The sequence below is a fragment of the Nelumbo lutea genome, chromosome 1 (genome assembly GCF_056320005.1).
Source record: "Nelumbo lutea isolate HS-2025 chromosome 1, American lotus-T2T, whole genome shotgun sequence".
Classification (NCBI taxonomy): Eukaryota; Viridiplantae; Streptophyta; class Magnoliopsida; order Proteales; family Nelumbonaceae; genus Nelumbo; species Nelumbo lutea.
In genome coordinates, this window is record NC_142684.1 from 57639650 (window position 1) to 57662814 (window position 23165).

At 39.4% G+C, this 23165-nt stretch overlaps 2 protein-coding genes across 4 annotated transcripts in view; one reads left to right on the plus strand and one right to left on the minus strand.

The window, feature by feature from the left end:
* Nucleotides 1-3849, plus strand: part of LOC148874694 (GPI transamidase component PIG-S-like protein) — a 63308-nt gene extending 59459 nt beyond the window's left edge. The window contains exons 13-14 of one of the 2 annotated variants that reach the window (XR_016105647.1): nt 3083-3450; nt 3582-3849. Coding sequence is in view for 1 of the 2 variants with exons in the window: in XM_088966353.1 (XP_088822479.1) it covers nt 3083-3202 (120 nt within the window). In the remaining variant the exon portion in view is untranslated. Of the gene's footprint in view, nt 1-3082; nt 3550-3581 lie in introns of those variants that run through there. The other variant, XM_088966353.1, reaches the window with a different exon arrangement.
* A 1632-nt stretch (nt 3850-5481) lies between these two features.
* LOC148874695 (Sterile alpha motif (SAM) domain-containing protein) lies at nt 5482-22836 on the minus strand. Of its 2 annotated transcripts, XM_088963594.1 has the most exons (7): nt 22231-22750; nt 15189-15253; nt 14808-15088; nt 7379-7453; nt 7240-7302; nt 5950-6011; nt 5482-5820 (listed from the first exon to the last, which is right to left on the minus strand). In XM_088963594.1, the coding sequence occupies exons 1-6, from the start codon at nt 22335-22337 to the stop codon at nt 5967-5969; spliced, it is 636 nt and encodes a 211-aa protein (XP_088819720.1). In that variant the 5' UTR covers nt 22338-22750; the 3' UTR covers nt 5482-5820; nt 5950-5966. The 2 variants fall into 2 exon arrangements, with proteins under 2 accessions (XP_088819720.1, XP_088819719.1); XM_088963593.1 differs by having other exon boundaries at nt 5482-6011; nt 22231-22836.
* Nucleotides 22837-23165: the final 329 nt, after the last annotated feature.

Genomic DNA, 23165 nt, shown 5'->3' on the forward strand with positions numbered 1-23165 from the left:
GCCACACTCGTTATTGACTTGGTCTACGTGCAATTTGCAATTTCACCCCACTTCATCAACATGTCATCCACAGTGTAATCTGTAAATATTTTCAAAGATTTAAGCCATTGTACCGCCCTAAAATGTAGGATAGCCCTCAGATCTGTTGTTCCTCTCTAAGTTTCTGAGAATGTCCTAGAGTTTCTTTCTTTCCACAGTGTCCAACATAGTGCAGCCCTTAGTCCTCTCCACATTGACCTTCCCCTTTTTAACCGCCACCTGAAAAAGGAGGGTGAGAAAAGGCCCTGCATGTTTGATGGGGGATTCCAACTGCACTCAAATAAGGAGAAAGCCCAATCCCACAATGACCTCGCGAAGTGGCAAGACACCATTAGGTGAAAACCAGTCTCCCCATCTGCTTTACACAGAACACACCACTGAGGTGACAAGCAAGTATTGGGTCTCTTCTTTTGGAGTAGATCACCAGTGATGATTCTTTCCAGATAGGCTTCCCAACAAAAACTACCAACCCTAGGAAGTATAGCTCTGCACCAAACCTCACCAACAGGGAAAGGGGACAAGGTAGGACTGGTGGACTGACTTAAGACTTAAGACTTAAGACTTTGAACAACGTTATCAAGAAGTGCAAGAAGGCTCGAAATATAGTCGAAGTCTGAGTCCCTCAAATCCCTTCTTAGACCCAAGTTCCACCCAATCCCAGAAGTAGAAGAGGACGGGGTGGTGAAAGACGAGATCGGCTCATTTTTCAAATCAGAAAGAGCATACAAAGACGGAAACGAATCCTTTAGAGGGACGCTCCCCACTCAGGTTTGTTCCCAAATTTTTATGGAGTTACCGGAATTCAAGTCATACCTGATATTAGGAATGAAAACTGGTAGCAGATCATGAATGGGTTTCCAAGGAGAATTGCTTGTGATCCTAGCTCTGTTTCCAGCATCCCATTCATTGTGCTCCAGCTCATGAATCCTTGCCACTATTCTCGCCCATAGCTTCTCCTTCTCCATAGGAAACCTCCACAACCACTTCCTCAGCAGAGTCATATTCCTTCTCCTAATACTCCCAAGCCCCAAACCACCACACGACTTACTCCTACACACTATCTCCCAACTAACTCTATGATCCCTCTTCTCTTCTTCCGGCTCCCATAGGAAATCTCTCATTATCTTCTCTAATCTGTTAGCAATCTTCACTAGGATTTTAGACACCGACATGAAAAAGATGGGTAAGTTAGCAAGCGTGGCCTTAATTAGTGTAATTCTCCCACCAAGAGAGGTAGTTCTTTTTCCAAGATACCAATCTTTTTTCAAACCTTTCCAGAACCTCTCTCTCTTGGGATTATCACCTAATGGTAATCCTAAGTAGTTCAGAGGCCACCCTGAAACTTCACACCCCAGCACTTCAACACTCTCCCTGATCTCTCCCTCCTCCAAATTCACCCCCACTACACAGTTTTTCCCAAGGTTAACCTTCAAATTGGACATTTGTTCAAACAGTTGTATCACCGACTTTAAGTTCCTAATAAACCTCACATTACCACCTTCACAAAACAGAATCGTGTCATCAGCAAACTGTAAGTGAGTGAGGGGGGTTTCCATCCTCCCAACCCAGCCTCTAATGAACCCCCTAGAATATGCTCTGTGAATCAGTTTCCCCAAAAACTCCGCAATTAAAATGAACAAGAAAGGAGAAAGGAGGTCTCCTTGTCTTATACCCCTACTGACTGGAAAGAAATCTACCACTATCCCATTCACTAGCATTGAATAATGACAATTCCGGACACAGCCCATGATCCACTTACACCATCTAGCCCCAAACTCGAATTTAGTTAAAACTTTCCTCAAGAACTCCCAGTCCACCAAGTCAAGCCTTTTCCAAGTCCAGTTTACAGATCACTCCCTTCTTATCCCTCTTAAGGTTCTCCACACTCTCATTAGCAATTAAAATCGGGTCTGTAATTTGTCTTGCCCTCACAAAAGCTCCTTGATAGTGTGCAATGATATCTAGTAGTACCTTCTTCAGCCTCAGACAACACTTTTGCAATGATCTTATACAAGCTATTAACCAAACTTATTGGTCTAAAATCCTTCGGGTGGGATGCATCTTTCTTTTTTGGAATTAAGGCTATAAATGTAGAGTTCACACCCGGATTGACAATTCCTCTCCTGAAAAACTCCTCAAACACCCGCAAGAGATCATCTTTCAGGATATCCCAACAATCCTGATAAAAAGCCATTGTAAACCCATCCGGCCCAGGAGCTTTTGTTCTATCAATAATCTCTTCTTTATTATGGATTACTGAACCAAGGTTATGGAAGATGTCAAAAAAAAGTCCATTACCAAATGGTCCTAGCTATCTAGTGTCTTGGGAGTAGGTTGGATATGGACCTAACCTTTGGCTTTTTTTATGTGTGTGCACAAAGTAGCCACTGTCAGACTTGGACCCACATTATCATGCTTGTCATACCGATATTTCACCATTGAACCCAGCAGTGGCCCTATTAACTAAATTATATAAATAAATATTTTGATGATATTTGAACATATGAATAAAAAATTATGTTTCATCACGCCTAAAAGTCATTAAATTTCTTTCAGGAGAAACATTCCCTTTATGATGCGTCTCTCATCTATGAATACCAAAGTTCAATCTTTTTTTCTGTAATAGGTGTCTGATCCATAATGCTGTAAATTGTGGTGGAACTACCATGGATGTTAGGGATTTTGATTTCAGTAGTTTTAACTTTGGTGGAGTAACAGGCTAAATTCTTCTGCCTTTTAGAACATAGAAACAGTGCATTAACATGGGGATCATTGATCGATGAAATGGTAAAATGTTGGCCATTTCTATAATGCTCTATCCTACATATACTTTATTTTGGTTACTTTCTTCTAAACGTGTACTATTTCTTCCAGTCTGGTCCTTGTCAAGCACGGATTTTCACAACAAGAATGTGCATCCTTGTGTTTGATTTATTTATTTCTTTACCTTTAATTTTAATCGCCTGTCAGTTGTATACATGTTTGTTTGTGCTGTAATCTAATTATTGTCTTCTCATGTGTTTTCTCTGTACTATTTGGACAGCCCTTCTTTTTGCCAGTTACATTACACATCATCCTTGCAGCCCTCAAAGAGTGGAGACGGTACAAGAAAGAGCAGGCAAAGTACTTGGCATGGAAAGCTAAAGCAGAACCACAATCCTAATCATCTTTCTGGCATTCAAATTGTCATTCTCATGCATCAGATCTCTATTTAAACGACACTAGCAGTCAAAGGGCTAATGAGAGATGAAACATCCCGTTCACCATGATCATATAGCTATTGTCAGCGGAAGGGTATTAGCAGTATTTCTCCTGCTAGCCCTTTATTGTTTCTATTCTGTGCACATTCAAGGGTACAAATTGATTACAATTGCCTGTTAGCTGAGGTGAATGTAAAATTTTCTGCAAAAGGTAATGTCATATTTCTCTGTTTCTTTACAGTGAAGAAAATACTAACTGTTAACTTTTATTCCAAAGTAATACAAAAATAGAATATCAAATACCCTCAAATTGCATTTTGATATCCTAGTCATAATATGCAGGGAATTTGATCACTCGTGCAATAGGTTCTACCTGTCAATGGTTTCCATTTGCTTTATTGCAATTACAAAGATTTTAACGAAAAGGGATATCAAGTACTCCATTGAAGATTAGAGATCATCTGATTTGGGCCTTAAATTTACTTGGCCTGTAGTCTCTCTTCCCTAGAATTGGATTCAAAGTTACAAACTATCCATGTAATGGACCAGAAGCTAGATTTTGTTCAATTATTTTCACTGAAATATGAGGCAAGGTTCAAAGTTTATACAAGGTGATTGGCCTGTATAGGTGTTTTTTTTTTATTTTTTTTATTTTTCTGAATCTGATTCAGAGGGGTCGGTTTATGGCCCCAATTACCCTCTGGACCATGATCTGACCCAAAACACTCCCTGTAGGGGTGTATCAGGAAGGCCATGATGCGATACATATAAGCCAATATGGGCTGATACGTAATGATATTTTGAACCTTGATTTGAGTGTCTTTTCTCAAGTTTCAATAGCTTTTGAATGCTTTAAAAGCTCAAATACAAGCTAATGAGATGGAAGGTGTTGCTATCGATTGTTGATACTTTTTTTCTGAAATCGGTTAAGGGCTCCTCTACCCCCTGAACCAGTCAGACCCCCAACACACCCACTATAGGGGCGTATTGGAGGGGTCCCAGAATGATATGTATCGACTGATATGGGCCAATACGTATCGATACTTTAAACCTTGGTTTTGAGCATATATATTTTTGGCAAAATTGTATTATTGCCATCCCCAAGAGGCTATTAGAGAAGGGCAACTCTTTTTATCTAGTGATACAAGTTCAGCTTGGGTGGCCCAGAAGGCATTTTTAATTGTTGTCAAGGAAGTTGTTTTCACGTCATATACCAGCTATTAAAATCATATGAAAACCAATATTTTTAGTAGCTGTTGGGTTATCAAAGTGTAAGTGATGGGATAAAATCATCAAAGCAAATAATAAAATGGCAGTTTTGAAACTTAAAAGGCTTTAAACAACCAAATAAAAATCTTTTCCATGAAACACCATTAAGGGGAGCCTTTGTCACAATGTAAACGTCCAGGGGGTCTGTCACAAATGAAACTGCAAAGGGGTATTTGTCCTTGACCCTATGGTACAAGGGATCTTTGTAATTTATCCAAATTTTAAATTTTAATGGATTCTGTTAATCGACTTTCCTCCAATTCTTCTGATACACATATTACCAGATCACATGGAGACGGATCCATATATCCAATTACAAATGCATCAAATTTAAACCAACCTTAATTGGATTGGATGTGCAACTATACAGTATAATAATCTCAGTTTCGACTATTCTATATTAAGATTTGGAGTCGAAAGACATTTTTTTGGGCAAAAATAGCGGAGGACAAGGCACCTTTAGCACATTGGATACAGATCTCAAAAAATTACCTAAAATCCCAGAAAAAAAAAAGGATCTACCCCAGCAGACATCGAGCACAAAGTTATGGCCCTTAGAAGTGTACATTTATGTGCCAAAATTTTTCAAAAAACCCAACCGGTTTTCTAAAACCAAGCCAGGGTCACTAATTTTCTGGTTCAAAGTTTAAAACATCTGGTTCAGCAATTTTAGCGAGTTTTTACCCAATGCAATTTTGGGAGTATGACCGAACTGGCTGGAGGCGCAATCAATTGATTCAACCAATGAACTCGGATTCAGTCCTAAAGAACGGTGCTCACACAATCTCTGAAATTCATGTTTTTATTCATTGGGAGATGCTCCCAATCCACAGTTGCAAGTGGCTGTGAAGATTGAGGGCTGAATCCGATCTCCCAACCAATCCGGTCCAGTTTTCTAATCATTGAAAATTACAAAAGATGTATGATTATTATAAAGAGGACTTCATCGGCACAAGCTTCCATTAGATGTGAATTTTTGCAATACCTAACTCCACATTCCTTGAATGCAAGCAAAAATTTATAAGTTCTCCAAAAAAAGAAAAACACATGATTCGTTTTCCAGATTCCAGATGAATTCTTTTCTCGCCAGAAGGGTAAACAAAAGAATTCTTAAATTCTGCTTCAATCCACCCCCTCCCCCTAGGGAAAAGAACACTAACAAAGGAAAGATAATTTGGATACAAGATAAAGATAGCAGGGGAGATGAACGACTTAGATACAAGGATACTAACAAAACCATTAATATAAATTCTTCCTTTGGCGCAATCATCTCTTTTAGTTTGATGTCAACACTCTCCCAACGATGCCACTTCTACAATACAATGGAATAATTAAAATTTAAAACCAAAGAGGTTACATGACAGGCTTATACCAGTTAAAACATTAGCCTGCGACTGTGCATGGTATTGTTGTGTCGGCCTCCAGGATAAAGCAAGCAAACCTAGATGACTCCCAATTTCAGACTCTGGCATCCAAAGCCAAAAGTATCTTCTTTCTGGGACCCTGAAGAAACCACAACCATGTCGTTAAAATTTCAGAAATAACTAAAAGTAGATGGGTTCAATCCCTGTTCTGGCTGAGAAAGGTCATACTGGGGTCTGCGCCCATGCATGTCAATATTTGATAGATGACAGTAACACTCTTTGATTATTAGAAATGTACAATTTACTATGAGATGAGATAACAGATGTAAAAAATTTTATCTTTTTGGATTTACTATAAGATGAGATAACAGAAAAGCATCTACCAAAAATCAAGTTCCAAGATAACTGTGATACAAAAAGCCAAATGTATAAAATAGCTATCAGTGTTGTTGGCTTGGTACAAAACACAGGGTTCCCCAAGTTGGTATAAAAACACGGCCAACTATTATGTGCAAGTAGTTGGCATAAAAGGGAAGGTACTGTAACCACAAGTGTGTTGGAATATTTGATCTCAACACAACTTTTGAAAATTTGCTTATATAATAGCTTTTGAAATCTTCAAGAGCAAAATCAAAACTAGGGGAAAAATCTGCAGAACTAAAAGTGATTCAAGTAGTTTGCAAGCTTCTTTTTCCTTGTGAACGCATTTTCTTACTAACCCTTCAATAGTTTTAAACGAAGGTTTTTATCAATAGTTTAAACAAAGGTTTTTCTTTTTATTTATTATTTAATCCCATCATTATCATCATTATGTCTTTTAGGTGATTCGGATAGCCTGATGCACCTAATCTAATCTTCTGGCTTTAGTCATCCTAAGATCTAGACAACCAAGTCAAGTTCTAAGAGGATCAGATATTTCCCAGGTGTCAACTCTCCCAGGTTTACTGTTGAGTTGATCAAGATCAGGCAACTCCAAAGCCAGATCACTTGGTTTCTAAAAACTGAGAAAAAATAATAAATAACCGACAAAACAATTTCACTTAAGATACACGTATCCAAGAACCTGTTGAGTGTAGCCTAAATCAATTCTTGAATCTAACGGTGTTTGGCATCCAAGAAATATTTCCTCCAAAAAGGTTTCCAAGTAGCAATAAGGTCGCAATAAGTCAATCATGACTAAAACTTCCAAGGGCCAACTAATGTTGCATGCAGAAATAATGTAAAAACAAAAATCAGCTAGAGGAGATTTTTCAAAATCCAGAATTATCAAGACAAGCAAAAGAAATGAAAATAATAATGAGAATTGGGCACTATTAGAGTTAGAATAATAATGAGCCAAAGTAGCTAGCAAGTCTAAATGAGCTTACCATTGGAATCCCTAGGGCTTTAAGGTCCTCATCAGTCATGTGAACCAGAGCAGTCATGTCAATCTGAAGGACGCAATATATATGTTAAACCTAAATAAATTAAACTTCCAAAAATACAATACAACCAAAGATTACATACTTCCTCCGCCTGGAAAATAATCAAATATTTTTCTAGACCCAGAGATTGTAGGAAGCCATCCACTGATTTATCATCCTGCATGGGTAGACATGCATTAGGAAAAGGTGAAGACTAACATTTTTTTCTGATAAGTGAAAAATGAATATTAACAATGGCAATAGCATCATAAAATTAGGAATGAAAATATACATAAAAAAATAATGAATTTATAATTTTAATTGCTTTTTAAGAAAATATTGTATTAGGAATGAATGAATAACATAAGCCTAAAATGTGCCTTGCCTGTGCGCCTAGGTGTGCCTTTTAAATTACTGCCCCAAGATACTCTGAAAAGCTCCCTTTCCATCCTACCTTTTCTATGCCTTTCTCTTCTATGTATCTCATCTCTATTTCCTCCAATAGTTCTTTTCCACAAATTAAAACTACCAAAAATTGACCAAGCTTAAAAACTTTGGCCACAACACAGCGGGACATATTCTCATTAGCAATACTTCCACCAATTGCTTGCTGTGAACCCAAAAGGTAAGGGGAAATCACTTGGTTTGGACTTAACTGTTTTTTTTTTTATCAATAACACTTTCATTAATTCATCAGTAGAAAATTTACAAGTGGAAGACACACACTTATCTTCCAAGAGTCACAAAGAACTTCAAGAAATGAAAAAAGAAAATACAAAGATACAAAGACACTAACGTTACAGCTTAGCCCAAAACAAAGAATCCCTTTCTGCCCCTTGTTTTGCTAAACCGTCAGCTAGGGAATTAGCTGATCTTTTAATCCAACATGTCTTAACTTCCATCTCCCGCACCAGCCATTTGAATTTCCTCTTCTCATTATTATACTTCCATAAATCATTTTGATCTTTAGTCAGCCACCATATTACCACCTCTGAATCCCCTTCAATTATAAGTTTCTTGATGTTCAATTCCTTAGCTTTCCAGGCTCCTTCCATAACTGCACATATCTCAGCTCTAAGGGAGTCACCCACTCCAATTGGGCTTGAGAACATAGCAGAGATGACCCCATTTTCATGTCTAAAAACACCCCCGATCACCGATTGTTCCGAGTTTCCCCTACTGCATCTATCAAAGTTTAATTTCAAGAATCCACTAGGTGGGGGGGTCCAAGCCACACTCGTTACTGACTTGGTCTTCGTGCAATTTGCAATTTCACCCCACTTCATCAACATGTCATCCATAGTGTAATCTGTGAATATTTTCAAAGATTTCAGCCACTGTACCGCCCTAAAATGTATGATAGCCCTCAGATTTGTTGTTCCTCTCCGAGTTTCTGAGAATATCCTAGAGTTTCTTTCTTCCCATAGTGTCCAACATACTGCAGCCCTTAGTCCTCTCCACAATGTCCTTCCCCTTTTTAACCGCCACCTGAAAAAGGAAGGTGAAAAAAGGCCCTGCATGTCTGATGGGGGATTCCAGCTGCACCCAAATAAGGAGAAAGCCCAATCCCACAATGACCTCGCGAAGTGGCAAGACACCATTAGGTGAAAACCAGTCTCCCCATCTGCTTTACACAGAACACACCATTGAGGTGACAAGCAAGTATTGGGTCTCTTCTTTTGGAGTAGATCACCAGTGTTGATTCTTTCCAGATAGGCTTCCCAATAAAAACTACCAACCCTAGGAAGTATAGCTCTGCACCAAACCTCACCAACAGGGAAAGGGGACAAGGTAGGACTGGTGGACTGACTTAAGACTTTGAAGAACGAAGCACAAGAGAAAATGCCATTGGGGGTAGGTGTCCAAATTCTAGAATCCGCCCTAGTGAGGTCTAAGACAACGTTATCAAGAAGTGCAAGAAGGCTCGAAATATAGTCGAAGTCTGAGTCCCTCAAATCCCTTCTTAGACCCAAGTTCCACCCAATCCCAGAAGTAGAAGAGGACGGGGTGGTGAAAGACGAGATCGGCTCATTTTTCAAATCAGAAAGAGCATACAAAGACGGAAACGAATCCTTTAGAGGGGCGCTCCCCACCCAAGTTTGTTCCCAAAATTTTATGGAGTTACCGGAATTCAAGTCATACCTGATATTAGGAATGGAAACTGGTAGCAGGTCATGAATGGCTTTCCAAGGAGATATGCTTGTGATCCTAGCTCTGATTCCAGCGTCCCATCCATTGTGCTCCAGCCCATGAATACTTGCCACTATTCTAGCCCATAGCTTCTCCTTCTCCATAGGAAACCTCCACAACCACTTCCCCAACAGAGCCATATTCCTTCTCCTAATACTCCCAAGCCCCAAACCACCACACGACTTACTCCTACACACTATCTCCTAGCTAACTCTATGATCCCTCTTCTCTTCTCTCGACTCCCACAGGAAATCTCTCATTATCTTCTCTAATCTGTTAGCAATCTTCACTAGGATTTTAAACACCGACATGAAAAAGATGGGTAAGTTAGCAAGTGTGGCCTTAATTAGTGTAATTCTCCCACCAAGAGAAAGGTAGTTCTTTTTCCAGGATACCAATCTTTTTTCAAACCTTTCCAGAACCTCTCTCTCTTGGGATTATCACCTAATGGTAATCCTAAGTAGTTCAGAGGCCACCTCGAAACTTCACACCCCAGCACTTCAACACTCTCCCTGATCTCTCCCTCCTCCAAATTCACCCCCACTACACAGCTTTTCCCAAGGTTAACCTTCAAATTGGACATTTGCTCAAACAGTTGTATCACCAACTTTAAGTTCCTGATAAACCTCACATTACCACCTTCACAAGACAGAATCGTGTCATCAGTAAACTGTAAGTGAGTGAGGGGGGTTTCCACCCTCCCAGCCCTCCAGCCTCTAATGAGCCCCCTAGAATCTGCTCTATGAATCAGTTTCCCCAAAACCTCCGCAATTAAAATGAACAAGAAAGGAGAAAGGGGGTCTCCTTGTCTTATACCCCTACTGGTTGGAAAGAAATCTACCACTGTCCCATTCACTAGCACTGAATAATGACAATTCCGAATACAGCCCATGATCCACTTACACCATCTAGCCCCAAACTCGAATTTAGTTAAAACTTTCCTCAAGAACTCCCAGTCCACCAAGTCATAAGCCTTTTCCAAGTCCAGTTTACAGACCACTCCGTTCTTCTTATCTCTCTTAAAGTTCTCCACACTCTCATTAGCAATTAAAATCGGGTCTGTAATTTGTCTTGCCCTCACAAAAGCTCCTTGATAGTGTGTAATGATATCCAAGGTTCCCCAATGTTCTTCCCAATCCCACCCCTTGCCTGCTACCCTTTTGTTTCTCCAGCAAATGTTTTTCCATTTTAGTGAAAGTGCTTTTCTTGTTTGAATCCTCCAACCCTTTCTTGCCACGCAGCTCTTCTTCTTCAACCTTCTCATCTCCCTCCCTATGAGCCTCTTTCCAGAGCATCGATTCAGTGGATGAAACCAGCCACACTGAGTAACAATGCCCTTCGACTAGCACCTCTATCGTTCGAGGAATCCCCTTAGGTTTTACTCCATTCAATAAAATGGAAGCTGAACGAAGGTCTCCCCAAAAGGCACCTCCTAGTGATCCTCCACACATCAAAGCAATGGCTTCAGCAGTTTCTTGCTTCCACAAGTGAAAGGGAAGACCTAAAAGACGCACCAACACTCCATCTTCAACAAAGAAATCTTTGGAGTTTGATCCCGGACACCATCTTGATATTGTGAAATTTCCATGTTTAGCTTGGATATTTAAAGCCTCAACTTCTACTCTGTTCTCAAGCAGATCCAGCAAAGCCTTGTCCTTCTCAAAAGGTGTTAAAATAAATGTGCTCTTCAACTTTAAACTTGCTGTCAACAGATCTGCAACTTTCCTCCAGTCAAGAATGGGAGTTGAAGCTTACTATCAGTTTACTTTCCCAATCACCTCTGTATGTTTACTCCCATTCTGTATTTACCTGCCCCAGCTATCACTAAAAGAGTCTCTTGCTTAATATTGTTCACCATACTACTAGAACTGCTTATCTTCCTTTTTACTATTGCTTCTCTTTTAACACTTGGGCATTTCAGCAGTTCACATAAGGTGCCATGAACTGCCTTCCAGCCCTGACTCTTCCCTCCTTCTGGAAAGCAGATCATCTGCTTTCTACCCTTGCCAAAAAATTCTGTCAAGGAGATAAAATAACCTTTAAGGTTTCTCTTACACTCTACAACAAACCTTCTTCCAGTTTCTGAGAGAAGCTCTTTCCAACTATTTTGCTTGCCTTTGTTACTTGCACCTTCCACAAACTCCTTCAGCCCTTCAATTACCCCCACCCCTTCTAACAGCACCATCCCTCTCTTTGTTTCCCTGATTTTCAAGCTCAGCTGACCATTTAATCTCAGTTCATCAAATAGGAGCTTCTTAGATTCAATCTTCAAAGCTTTTTTTTCCAACGGCCTACCTCCAGAAATTCTCCCATCTCAGTTCCTCACCCTCTCATCCTCTCAGCAACCCTCTCTTTGCTTCACCCTCTCACCCTCTCACCATCTCAGACAATGGCAACAGTCGAAAATACAGTTCCTCACCCTCTCACCAGCTCAGACAATGGCAACTATCATTTTGGCTGTTCAGTGATCAGACTAAAGCCTCAGTCCCTCCTCTGTGGAGATGAGTTTAAAACTTTCCATAACAACCTAAACCTTTTATGAATTAGTATTCAAGTTAATCAGGCTTCTGGGTGGAGCACATTGTGCCAAACTTGACCATACTTGGTGACATTTTTTTGGTTTGGACTTAACTCTTCACCACTATATGGGGCTCTGATTCAAAGTTGACTATCAAATTGCTACCTTCTTTTTGGCTGACCAGTATGGCGTCCAAACAAAACGTGGTCATCAAATGCCCAATAGTCAATTTGGCTTCTGTCCAAGTGCATAGCCCTGATAAATCTTCTTCAAACTGCCTTGCCCGTTCAAATTCCTTATTCATTAAAATATTAATGTGCTTGGCTTGTACTACGCCAGCTTGAACACATGGCCCACACTTGCCCACCTCATCATCTTCAACCTTACAACATAGCCTCTACAACTCCTACATGAAGAAAAAAAAATCCTGATACTGAATTTTAAACCCCTCAATAACATTCTGATGGATCTAGGGTTTGCATCTGGGTGATATCCCACAACCATGGAAGCAAAGCAAAGATTTTAGAAATTCAACATATACTTATCAGCCTCCAAAAATTCACCACAATTTTTTTTTTGAAGAATCAAATAAAACTTCATTAAGAAAATATTAGGTACAGCAAGAGGTGCAAAGACGTCACCAGAAGCAAGAAGCACCCACAGAAAACCCAAAAAAAGATCCTAAAAAACCACACCTTGTACAAAAGGTTACCCAAACAACTCTGATAAAAGATCACGAGATAGACCCAATACCAAAAACCCAAAAAAGCTAGAAGCCACCCCCCAATCTAATCAAGCACAAAAACCCTTCCAGATGCCCACATCAGTCTTCGTCTGTGAACTCATCCTCTTGATTCGAGAATTCCTCATCCCATTCCTTGTTCCTTTCCATCTGTACTTTTTTCTTCAATTTCTCTTCCTCTTTTTTTCTTTCAAATTCTTCGAAGGCCCTCCTAGCAAATTCCTAGCCATGCCAAAACAACAGACTCAAGCTTTTCCCAACTGTGACCTCTCTATCCACCAATTTTTGTATGTCTACCTTACCTGAAACTTCATCCACCACAGAAATCACCCATTCACCTAAGAACTACTTCCATCCAAAGGTTGAAGGGAAGCCTGGCAATTCCAATTTTTATCACTTTAGAACTAATATGTGGAAGCATCAAATTTGATGTTGAGCACCATCTAGAAACCTCTAAAGGTCCATAATTGATGGTAACAGCCTGAGACCTTCCATTTCTTTGGCATGAAGGAAAAGGCTTTATTATCATTGAATAGTTTGAGATCAAGACAAAGTCTGGTTTCCTCTTCCAGCCTACATTCAACCATTTTCCGGTTCAACACCTTTTACTTTGCCATGACAACCATTACAGCATTACCATCTCCCACATCCTACATGTTTTCTCTTCGACCAAAACAGGTAGTTTAAAATGTTACCTAAAACACTAGGTTGTTACAGAACCCCCCCTCTCCTACCCCTTCACTTTTCTGATTTGAAACTGTCCTTGAAGACCCAATGCCTTTCTCCTCTAAAGGTCCATAATTGATGGTAACAGCTGTCAGACCATTCCAACCAATCCCCAAATGTAAGAATTTACATTTTTTCCCAGAACAAATGATTTCTATACACCCCTTGCTTTACTAGTTAGCCATCCCCTATGTTGTTCCTCCAACCCTTCCCACCTTCTGAAAATAAAGCTCCATCCACAAAACCTTTAAACCAGACTACTGTCTTCCCATCAACTACAACCGATCCTTTATCCCCTTACAAATTTCAGCATCACTTCATCCCTACAAACTACCTCCTTGAGGATGAAACCCTTCACCTTGATTTTGAAGGGTCAACTCCATGGTTGAAAAAACAATGCCATCTCTAAGGTGGAATCCCCACAAACTACCTTCTTCAGAATCAAACTCTTAACCTCAATGTTCAACAATCAACTCCATATTTAAAGCAATGAGGCCAAGTTGGGATAAGCATTGGGCAATGGCCTTCTTATATAGGGTTTCGCTGTTCATCCTCATCAAGGGTTAAGAAGAAGATGGGTCTAGCAGCTGGTGAATTGTCTTCCCTCTCTTCCCATGAACCAGTTCCATTTCTTCCTATATTTAGTTCATACTCATTTATTGAAGACTCAGGGAAATTCTGGTTCAAGTAATCCCATTTAACTGTGAAGTTAATTCTCCTTTGTGGGTTTGGTTGCATGATTCCACATTGTCTCTAAACATGTTGCATTAATTCTTGTTTGTTTTGCTTTCTAGGGTTCTCCCATTGTTGTCCTTTTTGCATAAACTCCTGCAGGTTGGTGCTAAGGTTGGTTTTCAGAGAAAGGTTTTTACCGTAAAAAACATATACATATTGGCATTTCTAAATTTGAATTTATGTAATAACCTCCTACTGGCAGAAACCACTAAGTTATTTTCTCTTCCTGCAATCCCAGATATCGAGCCCGGCATACATTGTAGATGGCCAGGCATATATTATCAGCTCGGGCAATGTGCTTTTGCACCTCTATCAAAACCCAGCCCGGCCTGGTCCGCCTAACAACAGGTCCCAACTAAATGGGCTCCTTCAAAGAGATGAATCCAATGGTATGTTTTACTCTTTATCGGTGGGACAGAAAACTCTATTAAAAAACAAAGCTCTCAAAATAATGCAAAAATCAAATGGTTAACAGGGACACATGACCAGCCATGGTTTCTCTACCCTTGAAACCTAACATGTTACATCTAGCACCCAAGACCTGTATTCAGCACCTTGAAATTAATCTATAACTCTAGAGCAGGAAATTACATACAGTAGAAAGCAAACTTTTTGTACTACCTTTTGCTGAGTCTTTTTCCTTGAAGCAGTCGAACTAGAAACTTTTTTGGTCTCTTGTGGACACGCTTCAACTGCAACATTTTTTCTAGCAGGCTTGGTAGCCTCTGCTTGTGGTTTTGACTTAGGCTGATCAGTATTTGCTGGTTGCAGATGCATTGTACCAGATAGTTTTTCACGTAGATCCCGGACACCTGCAACAGTACTCTTTCCACTTTGGTATACTTGCTGGATACCCTTCTTTTGGAGCTTCAATCTGAGGTCTCGACTATCAACTTTGTTATCTTTACATGGAATGAACATAACGTTAACATCTTTATGTTAAACTTAATAACTTAAGTATGATATTTGGTCACAAATAACCATATCAAAATCAATACATACTTGATAGTTGTGGTCCATCATCCTCATAAAGATCGTGTTCCCACTTGTCATCATTTGGCCGCTGCCTGTGAAAGCCATTGCTTAAAAACAAACATAAATTGCAAAATCTAACCCAATATCATACAATGGAGCAAAAACAAGAAACAATGAGATCCTTACCAAGTATACCACTTATCACTTGAATTAAGAATAAACAACTATTCTATTATCTATTAATCATAATGCTACATAATGAAGGATGCATGGTCACATTTCCAGGTCACATCAGTTCTAGAAAACTTGATAAATAGCAGTGCCCACAAGTTTTTGCAAACTTGCCATTCTTGAAAACCCAACTACAGTTGAGAATGGCATAATGGTCCTTAACACAAGATTAATTAAGAGGGGCTTCTATGCACTTTATCATAAGAGGATGGCAATGTGTAGCAAGTTAATCAAAGTAGTGGCAGAGTTAATCAAACTTCCATATATGCTAAATTGCCAACCCAGTCCCAGAACCCTTAGGTGTAATAGGAGCTTTCTTTAATAAATGTAATTCAATTAATACGAAATATGGGAGGGGCTGAGGCACAATGCGCACGCCTAGGCAAACCAGGCATGTACCTTTCCAAAGGGACTACACCAGGGCCTAGGCAAGGTGCGGACCTTGAATTTTAATCACTGGTCATATCCCCATTTCCTATATCCATGTTGTGTCCATATCCACATCTGAGAAAAATAGGTCATCAGGTTAATTGGAATTTGGCATTTAGATCTAGAAGAGAAGGATGTCCCTGACCTCCAAAAGTCAGCTTTTTGTTGGGAGGCTGCATTGATGATCAATATGGGGGAGATATTTCAAAAGGAAAAAAAAAAAAGAAAAAACCTGTGTCTATCTCCTCATGTATACATCTTTTGTCTAAGGAAAAGGAAATATATTAATCACTTCTTATCCTGTCAGTAAACATCCCAGTTACGGAACATTCTCTTCATCTTTTTGAAGTCTTGGTGACACTTCAAGTATCCTTGACTAGTTTTTATCTCAGTCACTCTTGGTAAAGATTATGAGGTGTTGTCCTAAAGGAGCTATTTTATAGAGGATATAGGGAAACGGGAATACAAGTATCTATGAAACAATGAATTTTTTTGGTAATAAATAAAAAAGAAAAGTTATTAAGAACAAAGGAAGGGAATACAAAAGGGGTGATAAGATATCACCCAGCACAAGAGAAAAGTAGAAAAACCTGGAAACCAGACTCCACCCACCAAGAAATTCCTTCCCAAAAACCCCAACAATAAAACAAAAAAATCACCAATTCAAGTTACCCAGGTAAACCTTAAGATTTAGCCCTTTGATTCCAAATCACAAATTATGAATTGCAAACCCCTTCCCAATAACTAGGGAGTAGGGATTACCCATTTACTCCATTTTTTCAAATTCTTGAACACCGACATCTACACTCCTGTTAGCTTTCTTTGATTTCTTAACTTTCTTTTTAGGCCTAACCCCAAATAATCCCGCAAAGACTTTTGAAACCTGACCAGTTCGGTTGTTTCTCTGACTTTTGAAGCATCTTACTGCATTAGGATTCTTCTCAATGATCTTTGAAGCCATGGAGTTAGCTCTTTCTAACTCCAATACCCTATTTTTTTTAAAAAAATTCTGACCTGCAACCAATCCCTAAAGACCTCATACCACTTTGATCACCCAAGCTGACTGCATTATTCCACCTCAGGATCCAGGTTTTTATTCTCCCTCCTCATCAGTACACCAAATCTTTCTTCTGATTTCTTAAAAGCTTCCCTTGCGAATTCCTCCCCACTAGAGAAAAAGATAAAAAAACAAAAAATGTTGTTAAAGGTTCCATTCTATACTTCCTTTTTCTATTTTATACATTTTCACCTTGATCTCCTTGTAGCCAAAATGTTTGGGCTCCACTTCACCCTCTGGAATGACTACCTTTACCTCCTTTCTATTCTAACTCCTTCCTTCAAACCTCCGTATCCTGCCACTTCAAAAGCCAAAAACTCCTCCACAGAGCTTCAAAATACCTCCCCTTATCCTCCTTTTCACCAAATTTCTTTTTTATGACTCCCCCACGGCCCCGCCAAGCTGACACTGCACTTTTCCAACATTACTGTGTTCACTGTCTCCAAATCCTCATCAGGTTCCCCATCTTTTGCCAAACCTGAATTTGCACAAGCAGGAGCTTGAGAAACTTCCAACGAACATTCTTCCTTTTGAACTTGAGTCGACACTTACCGTGAAGCTCTACCACTTCTTAAGGGGCAAACTGTATTTCTTTCCCTTTTCCAACACAGATATTTTTTTTTTATCAATAACAATTTCATTAATTCACCAAAAATGTTACATAAGGAAGACAAACCGCAAAGGTCCTCAAGAAAAACAAAAGAATAGGAAGATACAATAAAGTTACAACTTAGCCCAAAACATTGAATCCCTTTCTGCCCCTTGTTTAGCTAAACCATCAGCTAAAGAATTCGCTGATCTTTTAACCCAGCACATCTTAACTTCCATCACCCACACCAGCCACTTAAATTTCCTCCTCAGATTTCTATACTTCCATGGACCATTGCTGTTTGCATTCAGCCACCCTATCACCACCTCCAAATCCCCTTCAATTAGGAGTTTTCTTATGTTCATCTCCTTAGCTTTCTGGACTCCTTCCATAACTGCAAAGATCTCAGCTCTAAGGGAGTCACCCACTCCAATTGGGCCTGAGAACATGGCAAAAATGACCCCATTCTCATCCCTAAAGACACCCCTAATCCCGGATTGTCCAAGGTTCCCCCTACTACTCCCATCAAAGTTTAATTTCATGAATCCAGCAGGTGGAGGGGTTCAATACACACTCATTACTGACTTGGTCTGTGTGCATTCTACTATTTCACCCCACTTCCTCAACATGTCATCCACCGTGTAATCTGTGAATAGTTCCAAAGATTTCAGCCACTAAACAGCCGATAGCCTTTAATTCTTCCACCCCTCTCTTAGCTTATGAAAATATCCTGAAATTCTTTATTCCCATAATGTCCAACATACTGCAGCCCTTAGTCCTCTCCACATAGTCCTACGCCACCTGAAGAAAGAAGGGGAAAAGAGGCCTTGTAGATCTGATGGAGGGTTCCATCTACACCCAAAGAGGGAAAAAGCCCATTCCCAAATTGACCTCGCAAAATGGCAAGACACCAATAGATGAAAATCAATCTCCCCATCCCCTTTACATAGAACACACCAATGGGGTGACAAGCAAGTATTGGGTCTCTTCTTTTGGAGTAGATCACTAGTGTTGAATCTTTCCAGATAGGTTTCCCAACAAAAACTACCAACCCTAGGAGGGATTGTTCTGCACCAAACCTCATCAACAGGGAAAGAGGGGGTTCCAGGACTGGTGGACTAGCTTAAGACTTTGAAAAAGGAAGCACAAGAAAAGAAGCTAGTGGGGGTAGGGGTCCAAATTCTAGAGTCCGCCCTTGTAATTTGCTACTTAAAGCCCAACCACTTATTTACTACAAGTTGTCTCTTCCAAAATGTAGTGCCTTTAGTTAAGCAACACTTCTAAAAATCAGCACCTTTAGAACTTGTGGGCTCGATCTTTGCAATCAAGCTTACATTTATCCACCCTTAAGGAAAAATTCTCAAGAATCTTCGAGTTACAATCTAGAGGAGGTCGCTCCAAGGAGAACAAAGTTTTGAACAACTCAACTATTCAAAACATGTTCCAACAAAGATGATGGTATACCAATTACACAGTCTACCACAACCTTATCCAAGTTCGCATGACTCTTTAATTGATAATGTACCAACTGGAATAACCCAGTTGGTATCAATTGACAATAATCCTTTGAGTTACTCAAATCAATTTGCCACAATGTTAGGTCCACTACAATTAAATCACCTGCCTGGAAACATGGGTCTTCTTCCAATGCCCCATTAACCCCACAAGTACCCACCTCTCAAAAATAATTACCACCCAACCCACCTAAGTTTAATTGTCAAGGAGAGTTTATTTGCTTGTTGAATACATTAGAGGTTATTGAGATGCTTGGCACTTCAGTTCTACCAGAGGATGCCACCTACACGTAGGACTTGCCCCAAGTTTGCTCTCCACTTCCCAAAGATAAGCTATTATTGGAGTTTTGGAATACATTTTTCCTTCTATAGGTCTTTTCATTCCTGTAATTGAGCAGTTTTTCTAGCAATTTCAAATAGCCAATCCTTTCGTTCCATGTAGGTCATATTCTTCAGCTTGTTCGTTTTCCAACTTGTGATTTCCACTCCATAGAGCAGCTTCAAAAGAGGTAGCAAGCTAGATGTTGAGCAATCCTATCAGAGAGACCTTCAATCCTCCTAGGAATGTACTTAGGCCAGGCCTCACTCCCACTTAGCCTCACTGCTGCTGATTGCAGGTCTCTAACGAAAAAAGCTCCTAAGGTACCACAAATTGATAAAATTGATTCAAAAGTTGCTTGCTGCCATAAGTGTAATGGAAGTTATCCCATCTTCTAGATTCAATACCTTCGCATTCAAACTTGGGCACCATCTAGATAGTAAGATCATTCCAGCCTTGTATTTGTCAGGAGGAGCTGCATCTCGCGCCTCTCTAAGGGATCGTGCATGAGATTGTAATACTGAATCAGTTTCTGTTTTAATAAAATTGCACTATTACTCATCCAAAAAAAAAAAAAAAAAGATCTGTCCAGACTTCATTTGAATGGAGGAGGCTACAATGACCACATTCTCATCTAAAAAATCCAGTAAAGCTTTGTTTGCATCAAAAGGGGTTAGCATTAATGAACCCCTCAGTCTCAACAAACTACAAATAGCTTCACCTACAATCAGCCAACCTTCTATCTTCTTCTTTTCTGGCAGCACTAAATTGTTCTCCCAAAGCTCTCCCCCCTTTTCTGACAACAATTTTAAGTTCTCCAACATGACTTGCCATTAGTAACTTTCCTTGCTCTCCTTGGAAATCTCCACCCATCCTCTACTTCTCCCCTCTGCAAAACATGTTAATTGTTTCTCCCCTACCCAAAAAAATCCTAGAGTGCAATCTATCTTCCATTCACATTACTTTTCTTTCTGCTACATATCTCCTTTCACCATATTCCTTCATTGCCCTCCATTTCCCTCCCACTCTAGTAGTGATCGTGCCATCTAAAAATCTTTTGAACCAACCAATAGCTTCTCCCACTAACAGTATCATTGCCTTATTAAAATTCCTGATCTTCCAGGTAGAGGTGTAAGTGAGCCGAGCCTACTTACGAGCTACTCAAGCTTGGCTTGCTAAATACTTGAACTTAGCTTGAAATAATCAAGTTCGAGTCGACTTCGACTCAAATTGAGTAGTTGGTCATGCCAAGTTCAAGCTTTGCAATATCTGGCTCGAGTGGCTCGCAAGTATAATCGAGCTCATAATAAAATATTATTTTATATTTGTATTTATAATAAAAATAAACATTAATTTTTTACATTAACTTATTTATAATTTTTTACATCAACTTATTTATAATATAAAAAATACATTTATAATTGATTTTCATAATATATTTTCATTTATAGTATTTATAATATTAATTTATCTATAATTTTTAATATATTTATTTTAAATATTTTAATATACTTAATATTAATTTATTTATAATTTTTAATACTAATTTATGTATAATTGACTCAAGTTGAGCTAAGCTTGAGTAGCTCGCAAGTATCGAGTCAAGTCAAGTTCAAGCCAAATACATGAAAGTTGAAACTCGGTCAAGCTCGAGTCGAGTTTCAAGCTCTGTGCTTTTTAGTTGAGCTTGAGCTCGAGCAATCTGATACCTGGCTCAACTCAACTCAATACACCTCTTCTTCAAAGCATTTTTCCCTTTGATTCTTGTATCCTCCAATAGATATCCCGTTGCTTCAACCCTCAAGCATCTCCTCCAAGGCATCTTGGTCACATTATTACTTCTTGCAATCCATCCATAAAGCTGCTCCATACAATATCTAACTCGCTGATCTCCATTCCTTGTTTCAGCACAAGCATGGTGAGGGTGGCTAAACCACAGACTCCAATGCAAATGAAGTGCTCAGAAACTCTATAAAACCTACCATGTAATAATTTGTCATTGGGTACACTATAGTGAAGAATTCAAAGAAATTTCTATGGATGAGCTACAAAGGAGATGGCAGATAGTGGCTGGGTATTAATCAAAGAGAGTTGATGAATGATGATTGCTAATAGAAAAGCACCTCGAAATTGAAAGTTAAAAATTTCAATGGATTTTGTATGGGGAATCCTAGTGCCTTGGGTATGGGGGAATACTTAGAGATTCCAATGCATACACTGCCTTGATATTTTGGGAAGCAACCAAGAAATAAATTTTTTGAAAGCAAAATCAGTGCCAGCTAAACATGTGGGCTGCACATCAAAAACAAGTTGAGGAGCTTGTCAAGTTTTAATAAACTAGTTGAAATTGGAGGAAGAGGTACTATGGACTTTGCTTGGTCGGACATAGAAGAGACTTGGGAATTAACTAGACTTTCTTGTTCAAATGGGTCCCAAGATCTAAAAGTAGCAGAAAGTTCAGGCTGGAGAGAACCGGCGCCAAGTGAACTCTTGTAAAGTAAAAAGAAAAAAAGTTTCTACCGTAACGATTTTTCATTCATTGATATTTGAAAACCCATTATATTTGCCACAATCCTTTTCTTCTGAGGTTCGGTATCATAACAATACTTTGTATATTTTTTAAACAACGAACAAGAACTTCCACCATGACCTATTTAACCAAGGGGGGGAACAATGAAACCCAGTCCCATCTGGCAAAACCCAAAACCCTAATCGAAGGTAGGAGAAAAGAAATAAAAAAAAAAAAAAAAGCAATATTCCAGCACACGATGTCTTCGTTCACAATCTAAAAGAAACAAAACCAACCATTTCAATACGCCCACCAAAGAAGAAAAAATACACGTCGAGCTCGAACCAAGGAACAAACCACGACGAGAACAAGAACGGACAAATAACAAATCAACTTTTTTTACCAAGAGAAGAAACCAAACCTTTTGCCGTTAACTTGCCTACTTCGGCCAAAATCATCTCCTATATTCCCGTTAAGACGTTCCTTCACCGACCTCTTGCTTCCAGCCGCTATTCGATCAGCGTACATCGTAGAACCTAACACTCGAAACCGCCTCCCAGCAAGAACCAAACCCTAACGCTAACCCTAATTGACGAAAACGACAAACCCTAAAACCAAGACTGAGCTGAGGATTTTGATTCCAGACGAACAATGAGAGCGCTTAGAAGTGAAAGACTTCCGGTACCAGAATGAAACGGAGAATACGGTTGGGGAAAGGGGAGGACTGGCTGGGAATTCAGAGAATAGATTGGGCCTTTTCAGGAATTGGGTCCGCTGTAAATACAGTGGAAGACGAAATGCGCCATCGTAGTTTGAGTGTACCCCCCTTTCCCCTTCTGCAATGAACAGAGGAAATCAGAGACTCGTTTTTGTTTTTTACAGAAAGAGTTAGGAGCCGGAAATAAGACGGTTGCCGAAATACGATACCTCAAATGTATCGTGGTCAGCAGATCCCGACTACTTTTTTATTGAAGTGAGGAGTCCGCGTGCTTTGCCCGATCTGCTGACCGTCCTCCCGACCGATATCCATACAGCCTGATCCGATTTATTTACGTTGACCCGCTTCGGGTCAGTCGGTTCGATCCAAACCCGTGTATAAATATGATATGGTGTGGTCCAAGTCAATTTACCATTGATTAAATCATCCCATTGATCCAAATCTAACCACTTGTGTAAAAACAACATTTATATAATGTGACTTGAACCTTCACTACTTGTGTAAATAGTACTTACAATTACCACCAAGCTATAACCAACTTATTTGTTAAGAGAATTTGTTTTTTAAGTCCATAAATATAAGATTAATGAGTTTGGATGGATTGGATTGGGTTAAAACCAGTTTGGATTGAACCCAAC